General features: G+C 38.2%; 1 protein-coding gene across 1 annotated transcript in view; it reads left to right on the forward strand.

Moving 5' to 3' along the window:
- CNTLN (centlein) overlaps window positions 1-17585 on the forward strand; it is a gene marked incomplete at its 5' end in the record, with an annotated part of 194879 nt that overhangs the window by 50393 nt on the left and 126901 nt on the right. Inside the window, 2 exons of the mRNA XM_084278162.1 lie at window positions 5360-5493; window positions 13843-14005. Of these exons, the coding sequence (XP_084134288.1) occupies window positions 5360-5493; window positions 13843-14005 (297 nt within the window). The remainder of the gene's footprint in view (window positions 1-5359; window positions 5494-13842; window positions 14006-17585) is intronic.

Below are 17585 nucleotides of genomic sequence, written 5' to 3' on the forward strand. Positions count from 1 at the left end.
ACTGCTTGGGCACAGGCTGGGCATGGGATTCTGTGTAGTGAGCACATTGTATGTCACTCACTTTTGTATATTCTGTTGCAAGTCCTGTTATTTCCCCCTCTGTTTGCTGTCCCAGTAAAGTGTTCTTATCCCAACCCATGAGTTCGACCTTTTGATTCTTGTCTCCATCACACTGATGGAGAGGAGGAGTGATCAAACAGTACTCAGCTACTGGCTGCAGCTAAACCATACCACCACGCCTTCGATGAAAACAGTGTCATTTTTAATATATCTGTCTTCCTGACTGATAAGGCATGCTCAAGATGCCTCACAGCCATGTGATTCCAAGGATGGGAATAAGTGTTGTTACTGTTTCAGAGTGGGGTCACAAAAACATCAAGATTAACACTGGAGTGCTCCGCAGGGAACTTCTTGAGATGAGTGTTCCCCAAGCACACCAGTAATGATCCACAGCATCAATGGCAGCCTTGCTTATATTGACCATGAAATCATGAAGACCAAGATCCCGAGAAGATAAAGGAAGGAGAGTAGAACAGTACTGGAATTAACTAGGTGAGTCTTCAACTTGTTCAGGGAAGTGGTAGATGGAATACCACGCAAAACAGCAGCAAGAAGTAGAAGAGCTCAAGTTTTTAAAGACAGCTTCCTCCAAGAAAAGGTATGGTCCACCCTGATAGTTAGGAGGGCAGGCTGATGTATCAGGAGACCAGCTTCGCTAAACACAATTAATCACCATACTCCAGTGCAGGTTAAGGGTGGAAAGCAGTATTCAGCAGGTGGATAGTCAAAGCTTCAAAGGAGTTCAGAAACATGGACTGGTCCCTCAAGGATGGTTTTAGCCTACTTGTATTTAAGACTTGGCAGATAATTGCAGGTATAACAGGAGTTTCTTGTACTGTGTTAGTAGTGAAAGGTTGAAAGAGGAAAATGGGGGCCTGTGCTGAAAGGGAAGGATGAATTAGTGACAGCAGGCAATAGATACAACAAATGTATCTTTGCCTCACTCTTCAACAAGATTACCAAAATGTTTGTGGCTAGAGAAGGCATTGAAGGGGAAGTTCTAAGAGTAGCTGAGTTGGGAGATACCTGAGAGAACTTGACTTGTATACGTCCATTGGACCATCAGAACTGCATCCAAGGCTGTTGAGAGAGTTTGCTGACTGTTAGACTGCTGCTCATCATGTTTCAAAACTAGTCTAGAGATCAGGGGAGGTCCCTGATTAAAAGAATAATCCAAGAACAAACGTTGGTTTCCCTTACTTCAGTCACTGAGAAGATCACAAAGAAAGTCAGCTTGTAAGCAATTTTGGGGTGCATAACTGAGAAAGTGATTAGAAGCAATCATGGATTTACCAAGGGTGAATTGTTCTTGAGGAACCTCATTGTCCTTTGTGAAAAAATGATCATGTTGCCAAGAAGAGGGCATGGATGTGATCCACCTGAAGTTTAGCAGGATTTTTGACAGTGCCTTGGTGTATTACTGTACCCAATTTATGATGTCAGCAGCATGTTTAAAAGAACTATTTGTATGTTTGGGTTCAGAGAGCTGTGGTTATAAGATTGTATGTTCTCTGTCTTTAGACTGGTAATGAGCAGTGTCCTGCAAGATCTATCCTGTACCTGTCTTGTTTAAAATTTTATCAGTGACCTGGAAGAGGGAATAGCATATTCATCAAGTTGGCAGATGACACCAAACTGGGGGAAAGCGGATGTGCTTGAAAACTGTGCCGCCATCCAGGGGGACCTGGATAGAAATGGCCCAACAGGAGCATTAACCAGGACAAACAAGGAGTCTTGCCCTGGGAAAAGAGTCCTGCAGCAGAGAGTTCAGCTCCGGGGGGGACAACCGTGGACACTGGCAGCCAGGAAGCTGCATCTGAACCAGGCCTGTGCACCAGGGCAGCAGTGAGGGCCAGCAGTGCCTAATAAAGCATGAAAAATGCACGGCCCTGAGAACCAGGAAAGGAATCAACTCCCTTTCTTAGTACTGTAGGTATTGCTCTGATTTTTGGGTGGCAGTACAAGAAAGACATGAGCAGACTGGCAGGACGTGGGACAGTTTGATTGGAGGCCTTGCCTTGCAAGGAAGGGCTGCAGCATGGGCTGGTTCAGTGAGAAGAAAGAATGGCTGTGAGGCCAGGGCCAGCCAGCAGCATCTCTGCCACCACAGGAGGTTGTGGAGGAGATGCATCTGGGCTCTTGAGCTTTGCATGGCAGAAGGGTGTGAAGCAGTATAAGCTGAAGCAGGAAGAGCTGAGGCTGGAGATAGCAGAAGCCTTTACCCCTGGAGAACAGCCCAGGAGTGGGGGGTGGGATTACTGTCTGCAAGAGGGAAAGAAATGTTGTATTTGATCACTAGGAAGTAGTAATATGTTATCTTACTACTTTAATCAATAATTTGTAAAATAATTTGTAAACACACACACAAAGTTAGTTCATCTCTTATTTTTACATATACTCTTTCTGTAAATATTTGTTTGAAAATTTAAGATTTGGTTTGAATCAGCTTCTCCCTCTGTTCGTGACATTCCCTGTTTCTGTTAGTCAACACTTCAGAATCAATACTGCGTGCCAGATTGGCTCTTAACAGGATGCTTGTAAACAATAGAGAGTAATATTTTCCTTATCCACAGGGCCAAATATGATGTTATCTCACTACATGATTTTGTGTCGTAGGTGATGTTCTACTATATACCCTCCAATATAACATGTCCCTGAGATGCCTTTAAGAAGTAATCAATGAACAAATTCAGTAATGACGTGTTGTTGTTTTCAATTAGTTGTAAAAATGGTTAAAGATAAAAATAATTTTAATTCAGGAATGATGTCCCCTTCTGAAAGTCATTTCTGCCTCAGCCTTGAGTTTGCGTGTTGAACCAGCATCTTGTTTTGTATATGCTTTTCAGTAAGAAACACTGTATTTACAATGCTGTAGATAATGTTATTTGCAGACACTATTCATGTTTGTCTCCTGTATCTATAGAAGAATAAAATAAAATATTATTTATGTAAGCTATCCCAAAATTGTGTTTAAAATGTTTATTTGATGATAAAATTGCGAGGTCTAAATAACAGATTCTCTTTTGGAAAAGTGGTCTTCTGTCAGAGACTGACCTAGGTATTAGTAGTTCATTATTTTTCAGTCTTTAAACTATCTTCTGTGAAGAAAAGCATCACTTGTTGCTTTGAAACACTATTTTTTCCCAGACCTCTTATAAGCTGAATTGAGATACAAAATCAAACTTTGTCATATTCAGAGAAAAAAGCTTCTGTGGCTAGTTTGTCCATTTAAGGAATATTTCTTTAAAGTTTTGTCATATTATCCAAAATTTGAGTGAGGTAGATTAACAGGAAGAGACCTGATACGATGGCAAAAAGTGTGACAATTCTTTTATTTGTCTTTCCCATATGTACCTTCATATAAGTAATACACAGTGTACCAAAAAATCGACATCTGGCTTTGCTTTCTACTTAAAAGAGTTCTTGAAAATTATTCTTCTGTTCTTCCCAGGGCTTATGTTAACTTTATGTATCTTCTGAAAGTGCACAAGTGGAAAAGCTGTCAGTCAGCAACCTTGTGCATAGATGTGTCTACATATTTAAGAACGAATTAGGAGTTTAGTACTTTGGCTAGAGGTTACCTAAATTATTGTTTAATGAGAAGAAGGCATAGTTTCCCAAGGTCAGTCACAAAAGGCTTTGTATGTAGACACAAAAAATGTCAGACTGGCAGATTTTAAGTGGAATTGCTTACTATTTTGTTGGCGTTATTTTCCTAGTTGGCAAAGTGCTGTTCAGAGTTGAAGTTTGAAAGTGGGTGGAAGATTTTAAAGAAGCAGGGAAAGTTGTTCTGTTTTTACAATAAAATACTCTGAGAAATGACAGCCTCTGTCAAGAGGAGCCTGGGATGTTACCTGCTGAAAAATGAGGGGTTTATTAACACAGGACCTTGAAAAAATAGTCTAATTTGATTATATACAACAAGAAAAAACCGTAAAACCAAAGATGCTTTGTGTTAAAGTGACTTCCAAGGATTTGAAGCTATAAATAATAAAACCTTAATGTTAATTCACAGTGAGTCCATAATCTATTCATAACTATGCTGCCTCATGCCTTGTTTGTGTGTTATTTTTATCGTGTTTGAAGTTCTAGATTCAGCTTTCTATGATTTTTCTGCGTTGGTAGTTCTTTGGGTTGAATTGATCAAGATATTAATCTGATATTTATCTGCATTACATTTTAGTTGGGAATACCACTTTTCATGACTAGAAATAATAATTTAATTTTTGTTCTTAATTTTCAGTACTGTTATAAAGAAATATCTTGTATTTTTCTCAAAAATAAGCATTTTCTTCCTCATATAACTGAATTATGAGCTGTTTTTATTTACTGTACTTAAAGTAGTGCTTACTTTGCTTTAATATGATTTGAAAGATCGAATTCTAAACTGAGTGCAATTGAAAATAGTTTTAATTTGAATATTGGGTTTGGGAGAATATATTTAGCGAAGTTTTAGTCTGCATGCTTATGCAGCAAAACTACCTTCTTGGCTGCTGTATCAGTATAATGAATGTCTCATGACTTTTAAAAAATGAGATACTCAAAAATTGAGATTTTAGGTTATTACATAATCTTTGATTTCTGATTTAGGTACAAAAACTCTACTGAATGCCTCAACACATGACATTTCAGCATATAAGCTATTTATATAACCAGTCCCTCCTGGTTGCTTTTTTCATGTTTTGCCCTTTCAGTAATGCTTCTGATATTTAAAAAAAAAAAAAAAAAAGTATGATTCAAAGTTGAACTGATTAATTTGTTGGTCAACATCACATATGTCGCAAGTGGGTTGAAGTATTGAAAGATACTTTTCCTCTGTTTTTAAATTTTTCCACTCTAAAAGTTGTATTTAGGACACAGACATTTGTTATCTGTTCTTGGTATTGTACCCTGCAATGGATGATGGGAACTTAATAACTGATAAGACAGTTACTTTTTTAATCTCTACCATGGAAAATGTCTGGAACTTTATATTGTGGTGTGATAGGTAGGGAAAGATTTGATTAAGGATTCTCCTTCCACATGGAGCAGATAGATTAAGGAAAGCTTCCTATGGTAAATAATAGGTGGCCACTGAAAATTTCAAATACACCTTTTTTCTGGTATTCAATATAAGCACACATGCACATATGCATATATTTACCTGGACCGTAATATATATATATATGCATGTATGTGTGTGCACATCCATAAATCTATATATGTAGATAACACACATAGATAGTTTTTAACCTCTATAGTAGTTTTTAACTCTTTCTTACACATTACCTTTCATATATTTAAAATGCTTTATTTGCAGAATTTGGAAACTGATTTAGCTGAGGCAAGAGAACAGATGAAAGAGTGGCACAGTATATGCAGTAACTTGTCATCTCAGGTAGCTGTGAAGCAGGAGGAAACCTCCCAAAAGGATTGCGATCTGATCAGAGCTAAGTATGTATTTCATTATTTCATTACCTTTCATTACCTTTACAAATCACTGTCTTGCACTGAAAGTATTTTTGTGCAACATAGTTATTTTCATACTATTCTGTTCCACAAGATGTAAAGCTTTTGGAAGTCTACGGGCAGATGGTCATTTATGTAGAGTCCCACTGAAATATTTTGACCCTTTGTATATTATTATTTGTTTCTAAGTAGGGATGAACTTTAAAAATTGCACTTCTGTAATGAACACTGGGTGACGAACTACCAATATCCACAGAAGCTACAAAATACCAATATGATTAGTCTCATAAATATTTTATTGAAAAGGCTAAATGCCCTCAACTTAGAAGAGCTTTAAGACTAATTTTGAGTCAGCAAACGTTTACCTAGGCCTGTGCTAAATATTTAAAGTGCAGTGATTTAAGCTTTGTCTTAGGTCTTACACACTGTTTCTTTACACTGAATCTGTAAGATTAGTGCTGCCTCATTTGAGTTGTGGGAAATAAATGAAGGATGGAATGAATGATATAAATGTACTAGATTACTGAATTACTCAAAATTAAGATAATGCTAGAAGTGAATTGGTGACATTTAGTGGGTTGTCAGGATATTGTCCATTTTTCACTGCTTAGCAGACTTAACTTTGTTAATGATTTTGCTCCCTTCCTCCCCCCACATTGTGGCACAGGGCGGGGCAGGGTCTGGGGGTCAGTTCTTCACAAGCTGTTTTCCTTCTTGGCCAGGGCCAGGGGGCCATTCCTCACACCCTTCCCCTGCTGCACAATAGCTTTTTTTTTTTTTGCAAAATCCCAACTGGGTGTCAGTAAAAGTCTGTTACATATTTCTGATAGATGGGAGATGAATTTTCTAAGACCAATGAACAGACAGTATTTACAGGATCTATCCTGTGCAATGGACATCTTCAGGAAGCCACCAACATTCATTTCTGGCTTTATTTTTGTAAAACACTCTTGATCTCACTGGGTATAATTTCGTACTCCTAAAGTAGCTCTGAAATGCATTTCCTTCTTTACATTCAGTACAAATTTTCTGGATCTATTTAGAGTCCCTGGGTAGCCTTTTCATTTTCGCGTTCTTGGAGAATGTTAAATCTTGCTGTTTGTTTCTGAAGATTAACTCCAATTTATCTCTGTGATTTTTGTTTTAAAATTAGGCTAAATATGAGGATTTAGAATGTAGAGTTTACTACTGAGTACTTGGTGGTCTGTGTCTCACTGGCACAGAGCTCTGGTGGAGCTCTGAATGTCAAACTGGAGAAGTTTCCTTCACTCCCTGAGACTTAAACCTTGCTGTCACAGGTACCCAGGAAATATTAAGTGTTTCTCAATATTGTAAGCTCTAATCTAAAATGAATTAGAATTTCTTGCCCCTGTGTTTTTACTGGAAGTGTGTGCCAGGACTTCATTCACTAGTTTCTAATCCAGATCTCTTCCTGATCGTTTTGCAACTACTTTTTTTCTTTTTTTGCAAAAATATTGTGGGGTTTTTTGCTACCCTCCCTTCCTGCTACTGTTGCTGTTTACCTCCATCCTGTAAATTATGAGGCAGTTGGATTTCTCCTCAGCCCTTACTTTGCCGCTTGGGGATTTTCAGGTTATTCTTTGCTGTGTGCTGTAAACCGTTTCATAGTTTACATAGTATCTATGCCATTCCCCTGAGAAGTCATAATTCATAGTGCCTGTCACTGTGTGGTATTTCTGAGCTACAGGTAATGGAATCTAGAGATTTCCTGAATTATACTAAACCCTCTTATATTCCTTTGGTAATGGAGCTAGCAGAGGTACTCCGAATCCTAGTGAATTCATCAAAACTGTGGTGGTGAAACAAAGCCAACATCACCTGTTGGCTTTTGTGAGGAACATCAACTCCAACTGTAGAAGTTAGATAGCTTCTGGATTACACAGTACTCAATTCATTTACATCTCTCTGAAGCCACAGTTTAAGAGTAAACTGTTGGCCTGTGCAGCATGTAAGGTTTTATTTCATATTATCCTTGAAGGACAGGCGGAAATTTAGTTCACACTAAAGCATCAAATGTGAGCATCAGAGCTCTTTCTACCCTAAACAGCAGTATGAATCTTAAATATTTTAACTGGCAGGGCAAGGTGTCAAGTCTTTTGAGTCTTGCTTGTATTGTCTTAATGTATTCTCAACCTTGCAATGTTTAAAGCAAAACCTGCTAAGGTAGTTGTAATTTTACTTTAGTTGCCAAAATAATTTAGTTATGCTTTTCTATTTTCACTTGAGAAAATACTGAGTATTTTTCATAGAAGGCTCTTCCTTGTGACTTGGAGAGTACAGTTCACTTTCTGTAAATTTCATGGATTTTCATTGTGTTGGTCATGAAGTGATCAATTAGAGACAGAGAGGTGTTTGGTTTGGGTTTTTTTTTTCAGTAATACCTGATAACTTCAAGTGTAAATAGAGTTAAATACTCTTAAGTGTAGCATGGTGTATTTGTTTATGGGGAGGTTGGAGGAGTGAGGGAAAAATAGAGCTAGTAGGTGTTTCAGTTTTGGTGCTTAGCTGAGAGAATATTGGTTTTCGATTAGTGTTACTGATGGTGACTTTTTTCTTAGATTTGTGTTTGTGTTTGTTCAGCGTGTACAGTATATAAAAATATCAGTAGATGCTTGCATTTCTTTACACATATGGTACTTATATGCATGCATGTACACATCCACATATAATTTATATATTTTATGTATGGATGTATACATTTCTGTATATCTTTATGTACATATATAACATGTATGGGTACATATATGCACATGTATTTTAAATACCACTCATTACCTTCATTACATCCAGTCTGCAATTTTAGATTACTTCCTATATTGCATATTCATCCAAGAGTATCATTTTACTTAGGACTTGACACCCTTTTCCTGCTGCAGGTAGGCAGCTGTCTCTCTTGTATAGTGTTTAGTAGTTTGCTGATTTGAGTAAGTATATAATTAGATAGCTAGATCAGAAATTAATTTTAATCTTGTAACTTTTTTCTCTGAATATCATGGGATTGATTTTATGTACTCGCTTTTGCATGCTGCAAGCAAAATGACAGAATCACATAGGATCGCTGAAGGATGGAGGCTCTTTAATGCTGCTGCTCCAGCAGGTCCAACCCTCTGCTCAAGCAGTAGCAGCTACAGCAGGCTGCCCAGGATGGTGTCCAGTTGAGTTCAAGTATGCCCAAAACTGGAGCCCATTCCAGTGTTTGGCCTGTCCCAGTATTTGACAACTCTCACAGGTTAACATAATTTTTCTTATGTTTAAGTGGAGTATCATGGGTTTTATTCCTGTCCATTGCCTCTTCTCTTGTGCTTGCACACTACTGAGAAGAATCTGTCTGCATTTTCTTTTGTAGACTCCCATCAGTTATTTATACATATTGATAATATTCCCTGGAGGTTTCTCTTCTACATGCTAAACAATCCCAGCTTTCTAGGCCTCTGCATGTACGGCAGATGCTTGAATCCTGTCACCATCTGTGTGGTCCTTCACTGAACTTAATCCAGTAGATCCATGTCTCTCTTATGCTGAAAAGCCCAGAACTGGACACAGCACCCAGATGTGTCTTGCTGGTTCTGGATAGAGGGAAGGGGTCACCTCCCTCGTGCTGGCAATGCTCTTCTCATTGCAACACAGGATGTTGTAAGCCTTCCTTGACACAAGGGCATATTACTGGCTCATGGTCAACTTTGTATCCACCACGATCCTCAGGGCATTTTCTGATAAACTGCTTTCCAGCTGGTCAGATGCCAGCCTGTGCTAGTGTTATTACTCTCCAGGGCAGAAATTTGCACGTCCCTTCATGAGGTTTCATGTCAGCCTGTTGAGGTCCCTCTGGCAGCACAAAGATCTGGTGAAACAACCACTGCCACCAGTTTTGTGTCATCAGCAGGCTTGCTACAGTGCACACTGTCCCATTGTCCACATCTTTAATGAAGATTTTAAAAAGTACTGGCCCCAGTCTTGGCCCCATGGATGCTTTGCTAGTGCCTGGCCTTCAGATGGCCTTTATGCTGCTGGTCCCAACTCTTCCAGCCCAGTAGTTCAGCCAGGCTCAAGTCCACTTTACTGTTTATGTAGCCTATACCTCATCAGTTTGTTGGTAAGCATTTTATGGGAGAGTGTCAAAAGCCTTGCTACAGTCAAGATAAACAACATCCGCTGTACTCCCCTCATCCACTGACCTAGTCATCTCATCTGAGAGGGCTATCAGGTCAGTTAAGCATCATTTTCCCCTGTTCATTTAGTGATGACTACTCCCAGTGATCTTGTCCTTTGTATTGTCCATTACCTTCCCGGGATTGCAGTGAGGCTGACCACTCTAGTTTCCCAGATCCCTTTTCTTGGCTATAGGGGTGACATGTGTTCTTCCAGTCCTCCAGAACCAATCCTGACACTTACAACTTCTCAAAGATTATTGAGCCACTCTCAACACTCACAGGTTCACCACATTAAGTCCCACGGACATGTGTATGTCCAGTTTGTTTAAATGTTCCCAGATGTGACCCTTTCCCACCAAGACTGAAGAACCTGTGATTGCTGGAGGCAAGTGTTGCCTTTAAACCCACAGTTGAAGGTGGCATTGAGTGCTTTGCCTCCTTTTATGTCCTTTTTTCAGCAGAGCCCTTGCTGTTTTCAGCAGTGAGCCCGCTTTATCCCTTGTCTTCATTTTGCTGCCGAGGTGATTTACAGAAGCCTCTTCCTGCCCTCCGGGTCCATATTCAGAATACACAGACTCTGGAGGTAGGAGAGAAAGTCTTGTGAATGGAAGCTTGTCCTTTGGTTGAGGAGGATCAGGGGAGACCATATAAGCAAACTCGACAGCCACAAATCCATGGGTCCTAATGTGATGCTCCCACAAGTGCTCAGGGAACTGGCAGACGTTATTCCTATGACAATCATATTTGAGAGGTCGTGGAAAACAGGAAAGGTGCCTGTGGACTCGGGGAAAGCCAGTGTCATTCCAGTCTTAAAAAAGTACGGGAAGGAGGACCCAGGAAACTATAGGTCTGTCAGCCTCACCTACATCCCTGGAAAGTTGATGGAACAGCTGATTCTGGGGTGTCATCAGTGGAGGAAAAGAAGGTACTACAAGAGGCCAGCATTGTTTCACCAAGATGAAATCATGCTTGATGAATCTGATAGCCTTCTGTGACTTAGCTTCTATCACAGCATGGTTGGCTGTGTGGATGAAGGGAGAGTGGTGTCTACCTTGACTTCAGCAAGGCTTTTGACACTTTCTGTCATAGCATCCTTCTTGTAAATAAAACTTGGAAAGTGTGGGTTGGGTTAGTGGACAGTGTGGTGGGTTAAGAACTGGCTGAATGGCAGAGTCCAGAGGGTTGGAGGCCTGTATCCAGCCCCAGGGATCAATGTTGAGTTTAGTTTTATTCAGCATATTGATCAACAACCTGGATGAGGGGACAGAATACATCCTCACCAAGTTTGCTGATAATACCAAGATGGGAGGTGTGGTTGATACACTTGAAGGCTGCACTGCCATTCAGTGAGATCTGGACAGTCTAGAGAGTTGGGCAAAGTGGAACTAAATGAAGTTCAATAAGGGTCCTGCACCTAGGGAGGAAAAACGCCATGTGCCAATACAGGATAGAGGCTGACCTGCCGGGAAGCAGCTCTGCAGAGAAGGATCTGGAAGAGTCAGCAGGTCGCTACTGTAATCTGCATTGGCCTGCCTGTTCTTGACCCACACTCTCTCAACTGATTCATCACCCACCCCAAGGCAGAGCTCCATCCATTCACACCTTTCACATTAAGGGCAACTTCTTGATGCCCCAGTCTGTCCTTCCTAAAGAGCCTGTATCCATGCATGGCAGCACTCCAGTCATGTGTGTTATGCCACCTTTTTTCTCCGATCCTAACAAGCTCTGCAACTGCAGAAGATCTTTCCTGTCACCAGCCATGGGACATGCTGTATGTATTTGAACAGTGACTTTTTATGGGCACCCAGTTGTGCTTATTTCCCAGGGAAACTCTTACGAGCCTCCCACATACTTCCCAGCGCTTCCCTGTAAATCTGTATACAGTTGGGATTGTCCTCCTTGAGCCTTGTGTTCATCACATGTCTTTCCTTACCACACCAGCCTTGTGGCCTTTCCTTGCCAGACCAGGCCACACATCCCTGACTTGGTACTAGGTCAATAGTTCTGTCCCCTGCCATTTCTAGATTATTAAATTCCTCTCCCTAAATTGGCCTGTCAGAAGTGCTTCATTGTGTGATTTTAATTGTATTGCACCCTTGGTGCTGAATAATTCCTGATTACTCAGAATTTCCTCCTTCCTGTGTTAAAATGATATAGAAGATGGTTCCCCTTGTGGATTTAAAATGTAAAAATAGTACCCCATTTGCTAAAGACAATAAAAACAGCTGTTACTTAAAACTGCAAAGTACATACAGCAGTTGTATATTTCTGTGTCTCAGGAATTTTTCAGATTGGAACTATTCTGGTCTGTATAACTTTTTACTCAAAAAAGAAAATCAAGCAAGTTAGGGTATGTATATAAGAAATAAAGTTTTATTTTTAAAATGTGGCAAGGCAAAACGGTGACTGAGTTTCCTCATCTTTAAGAGTTCAACGTGAGCAAACGTTAATGTGTTTGTACTGTGCTGTTTTGTTTGGGTGGCTGCAAGGTTTAGCTTCCCCCACAACATCCCCTCCACTGTAGGGTGTGACTCAAAGCCTGATAAAGTCAACAGAAAAGATTCCTGTTGACCTTAATATACTTTGTGAGGGGACTAAATACTGTGCATTCTCATTGATAGGTGTTTGCATACACAAGAGCAGTGATACAGCAGGGTGGTCTTGGCAGCACTTACTACCAACATTTCCAACAGCATCCCACTCAGTGCTACGCTATGTTTTTCCCTTCCACAACAACATGATTATCTGATCTGATTGGATAATCTGTGCAAAGTTAATATAATCTGTGCTTGAAATGTAGTGTCATTTTCTAGTAGCTGTTCATGGTCAGGGAAGTGAAACAAGTGCTTGTTTGAAGCCTGTTGTACAGGGTATCAGCAAGTGCTAATATATCACTGTATTGTCATTTATGCTGCCATGCTTGTAAACAGAATTAAATTAGTGCATATGAAGTATGTACTGCAGTTGTGTAATTTCAGTTTTTACATTGTTATTCAGTTGTTGTACCTTTAGTGAGCAATGTACCAAGCAGTAACACAGGTCTGAAGAAACGCTTTTTGGAAAGTATCCTTGAAATAATTTCTTTGTCATTCTGCAGTTTCTCAGGAAGACAGAGAGAAGTTGATATTGCTGCTTACTTTTTGTATGCTTACCTTTGACTGGACGTCTCCAGCAGAGTTGTAGAAATGTAATGATAACTCTTGTCATTAATGATAATTCTAGGCATAGAGAATTTGCATATGTGAATGAGGTCACCAGTAAAATTTTTTGAGGAAGGAAGAAAATCAGTTGCCGTGATAAACTTATTTCAGTATCTGTATGTAGTATTTGTGTGAAATGTCCTTGTGCTTTAAACAGGGAATTAAATAGAGACTGCATAAAAAAGGGATTAATGGAGTCATCTGAACTTTCAACATGTGTTAAAGAAAATATTACATCATGGTTTATAATAAGAGTTACTGATAATTGTTTCTACATTAATTTGTAAGGTCTATCAGCAAGGCACTAGAACTCTCAAGCAGATATTATATTTAATCTATGGTTTCATTACAACATGATTCCTATGATTGTGTTAGTAGAGGTTTTATTTTTATGGGGTTTTTATTGTTTTTATGTTTTTTATATGCACCAAAGTTTACTTACTGTTATGATTGTTGCAGTATTCTGTACTGGCAGACAAAAAGTAATTTATTGGCAGACGTATTTTGTGTGTGTAGGAAGTAGATGTATTTCAGCAAAGAAACTTGGGTTACACATACTCTGCAAGTTAAGAAAAACTAATGTCTTTTCTGACGGTTTTGGTTAAAAAACTTCCAGTTTATTTTACAGTCCATGTGTTCTAAATATTTTACATTTTGACACTGCTAAAGAGTTAACTGAATATTGATTACAAAGTGTTGATGCAGTAGTGAAAATCCATTTATTTTAGAGCAGTTAGAGCATTAGAGGGAAATGAAAGGCATTCCATTTTGAAACTTAACTGTTTTATAGATATTTCACAAATGTATGTGATAAATATTTGATATGTAACTTCTTCTGTTTAGAAGGCAATTGACAAAAAAAATGAAAATAGGAAGCTCATTATCTACAATGAAATTATTTGAACACAATTTTTTAATGGAGTTCTTTTTCTTAATATCTTTTTATTGTTCGTTTTGCACAGGAAGGAGTTAGAGGAGCTGCAAAATCTTTATAGACAAAACATTAAACATACAGCACAGCAGGCTGAACTAATAAAGCAGCTTCAAGCTCTCAATACTGATACACAAAAAGTACTGAAAGACCAAGAAGATGCTTACACAGCTGAAACAACATCGTATCAACAAGTATGTCATTCTGCTTTATTAACACAGTGTTCATTTTAATATCCACCTGTACAGTATCAATGGACAGAGTAATCAAAGCACTGTGTAGTGTTGCATCCTTTAGATCTCTGGATATTTATTGTTACCAAAATATGGTTGGCAGAGTAACAGAGTTTTTTGGCCTAATTATATGAATTGCAAAGTGAGTGAATCGTAAAACTTATAAAATTTTTCATGTAATTTTTTGTTATTAATGTTTCCCTTCTTCTGGAGTTTGTGATTAATGAATTCTCCAATTGGGTTTTGATAATTGAGGAGAAGAAATTCCTTTCACTTGTAAATTATGTATTTGTACCAATGTCAAACAATTTTTTGGTTTAAGATAAAAAATCCTGCTCTATCAAAATTAACTGGAAAAATTGTTGCCATAATAGCTTTTTGAATTGATTACATAATTAAAATATTTAAACTATTTTTGCATTGAGAGAACAGATTTATATTAATTTCTTTTTGATGAATGCCAGGAAAAATACTACCCCTGAAGAACTGTCATATGTGCATTACTTAGAAGATCTCTTTTTGAGTGTAACAAATTATGTGGATGTGTTTTTCAGTCCATACCAGAGATATGTTTGCTTCCTTTTTAGGAACATTGAGAAGGAAAAAGACAAGAAGCTGTAGAAAAGATTTTAATGTACCTTACACCAATCCTAGAGCTGTTTTATTAAACTGTGCACTGTCAGTGCTTTTTTTCAAAAAAGCAGTTTTATCATCTTAGAATTTGTGAAAAAATCATGAAGCTGGACCTAAATCAAGCCAGAATCAGCGCTGGGTTTCTAAAGATGTATTTGGTTAACGTTTTATAGCATATAGTGCCCAGTGCATTCTTTTGCACTTAACTCTACACAAGTTTATCATTGACTGCAGTGACAATGGACATTTAGTCTTTCATTCAACACAATAGTAGCTCAGCCAAGCTACAGGTAGAGATTTCCATTAAAGTTGTTCAGTACATGTACAAGGGAGGGGGAATACTACCTATGTGGAGCAAGGAAAAGTTAATTATAGAATTTAAAGAGAACACCAAAACAGCAGAATGTAAGTAACAGAAGCTGCTATTTCTTTCATTTTTTGTTTTCCACTCAACGTTGCTATAGGTGTTAAAAGGTTCCCTTGAGTAACTCAAATACCAAAATTGGCATAAATGAAGATCATGCGCACTCTTTTCATCAGTGTTTCTAGGACAGTATTTTTCCAGATGTTCTATAACCTATGAAAGAAAATAAAACTGAGGTTTCATGAAACTGTTTTAAAGTATGACAAATCTCTTCGTAAAGGTCACTTTGCATAGTAGTGATTTTGCCAGTGTTACTTCAATTTGGGAAAGATTTTTTTGTCCTGTGAAAAATAATTGTTGTATTTTAAGTTACTTCTGTCTTATGGAAAATTGGTGGGTATACATATGTAGCTATGGGGCAAATTGCTTCTGAACTGGGCTGGGCTCAAAATTCAGGATTGCTTCAGAAAGCTGGTGTATAGTTGTAAGCCTGTCTTAGCAGGACTTAAGACTTCTGTTTAGCTAATCTTACAATAAGAATAATAGCCTGGTTTTGAAGATACGCCCTTTCTTTGAACAGCTGCCAAATAACTTCAGCACACAAATGACCAAAAATTTGCTGGTTTGGAGGTTTTGAATTCAATATTTTTCCAACTTGAAGGAATAAGGTTTGCCTCCTAAACCAGCAAAAACCAAGTCAAATATTCTCAAAAATTATTACTGTGTAACTGTTTATCTGTCTTTTTGTAAAATATCAAAATGTCTAATGCACCTAGAAAAATATGGTGTGATATTTTCTTTAAATATATTTAAAATTATGTTTTTAAAAAACTTTAAAAAAACTTAAAGTTACATGCCCTAAGTCAGAGTGGAGTAGATCTGATAATGTTTGTGGAAAATTGCGTGAAGAGAACTTCAAAGGGAAAAAGGAGTTCCTTCATCATGACAATCCTGTTCTGCACTTCTGATTAGAACTGTAATTGTTTCAAAGTGACACGCATTTCCCAGATCATGACATACGCAGTCCTAGTGAAGTTACATCAGACCTTTGGAAAAATCAGCGCCTATAAAAGTAAATACAAATGCCTATTTTTCCCTTGAACGAGAAAGACAAACTATAGCAAATGTGTCTTCTGTTTGTCTTCCATGCATTAATAATAGGCAGGCTGCAACAGCTAGATAAGGATGTGTCAGCTATTCCATAGACATATTCACAAAGGAATATTTTTCTACTCCTCCAAATGGCATCGAGCCTATCAGTGTGTACATCCTATGATGTATTGTCCCTTACAGCAAGATCAATGACCTCTCTGTTAGTGGTCAGATATGCTATAGCTCAGGCATTGTGGTTGGCTCACGTATGCCAAGTTAATCTTAACAGTCTACCATTTAGGAAGAACTGCTCTTTGTGCTGATGTTAATGTGTAGTGCAAATCAGTAGACTGAATAAAAGAAAAATACATTTCTGATAAACCAGATCAGGGTCATGAACTTGCACTGTGAATCCATTGAGGACCACAAATTCTCTTCCAGATTTCACTGTAGTGGGCACCATACACACGTGAAGATATGTAATCTGTTTTATGAAGTTGTATTGACTTGACAGACTGCTACCTGGGTGGGTTTTTTTCTTTAAGTACAAATTTTAAGGGTGCTGTGTTTTACAAACACTCCTTTACGTTAGAACATTTACAGAAACAAATTGATACCTATTTCATATTGTAGCTGTAGTTCTCATTCTCAAGGATAGGGAATATTTTTTCTTAAATGTATAGCATCTGTTTTAGTGGTCCCAAATGCTCTGGGGACATCATTCCTGTGCTGGATTTAATGAGACTCAATAGATTTGTCCTCACCAACAATTTCAAGGTGGAGAGACTTCAATCAATACTAGGGATAATAAGACAAGAAGAGATTCTGAACTCCTTAACCAGCTTATCACAGTTTTTTGAAATTTACAATTTAGGGCCTTTGTTTTTATAATGCAGTACTTTCCCTTGATATGATGTGGCCTTTAGGTTTCCTCTTAATCATACTGATTAAAAATCTCTTAGTGGAAGGCCCTTTTAGTGAAGTGGAAATGCCATTATTTGTCATTAAATAGGAAATCGTAATTTGTCTCCTGGAACAACAAATAGAGAATACTGTGAATAGTGGTACAGCACATAGGCATGTGATAAAGAAAAACATTGCTCAATTTTGGCATAATTAAGACACAGTAATAATAAACACAGTAAGGGTTTTCAATTACGAGGCATTGCAGAAGATTGCATCAAGTGCACCAGAAAGTAGATAAAAATAGGAGAGCGTTAGATACATTTTCAGATGTGGTTAATTCTGTGCCTGGATTTCTTTTAGCTTGTCCTTCTCATGGTGGCAGTGTGTGGATGTTTGCTGCCTTTCAAGCCTGAGAATTTGTACTCAGAGTATCAAATACCTGGCTTTGCCATTGTAAGGTTAAATTTTACTACTTCCAGTCTTCTTTGTGAGTGCAGCAACATTTAAGCATACTTGAAAATCACATACATTTATTTATTTTTATGT

Source organism: Gallinula chloropus (genome assembly GCF_964237585.1).
Source record: "Gallinula chloropus genome assembly, chromosome: Z".
Taxonomy (NCBI): Eukaryota; Metazoa; Chordata; class Aves; order Gruiformes; family Rallidae; genus Gallinula; species Gallinula chloropus.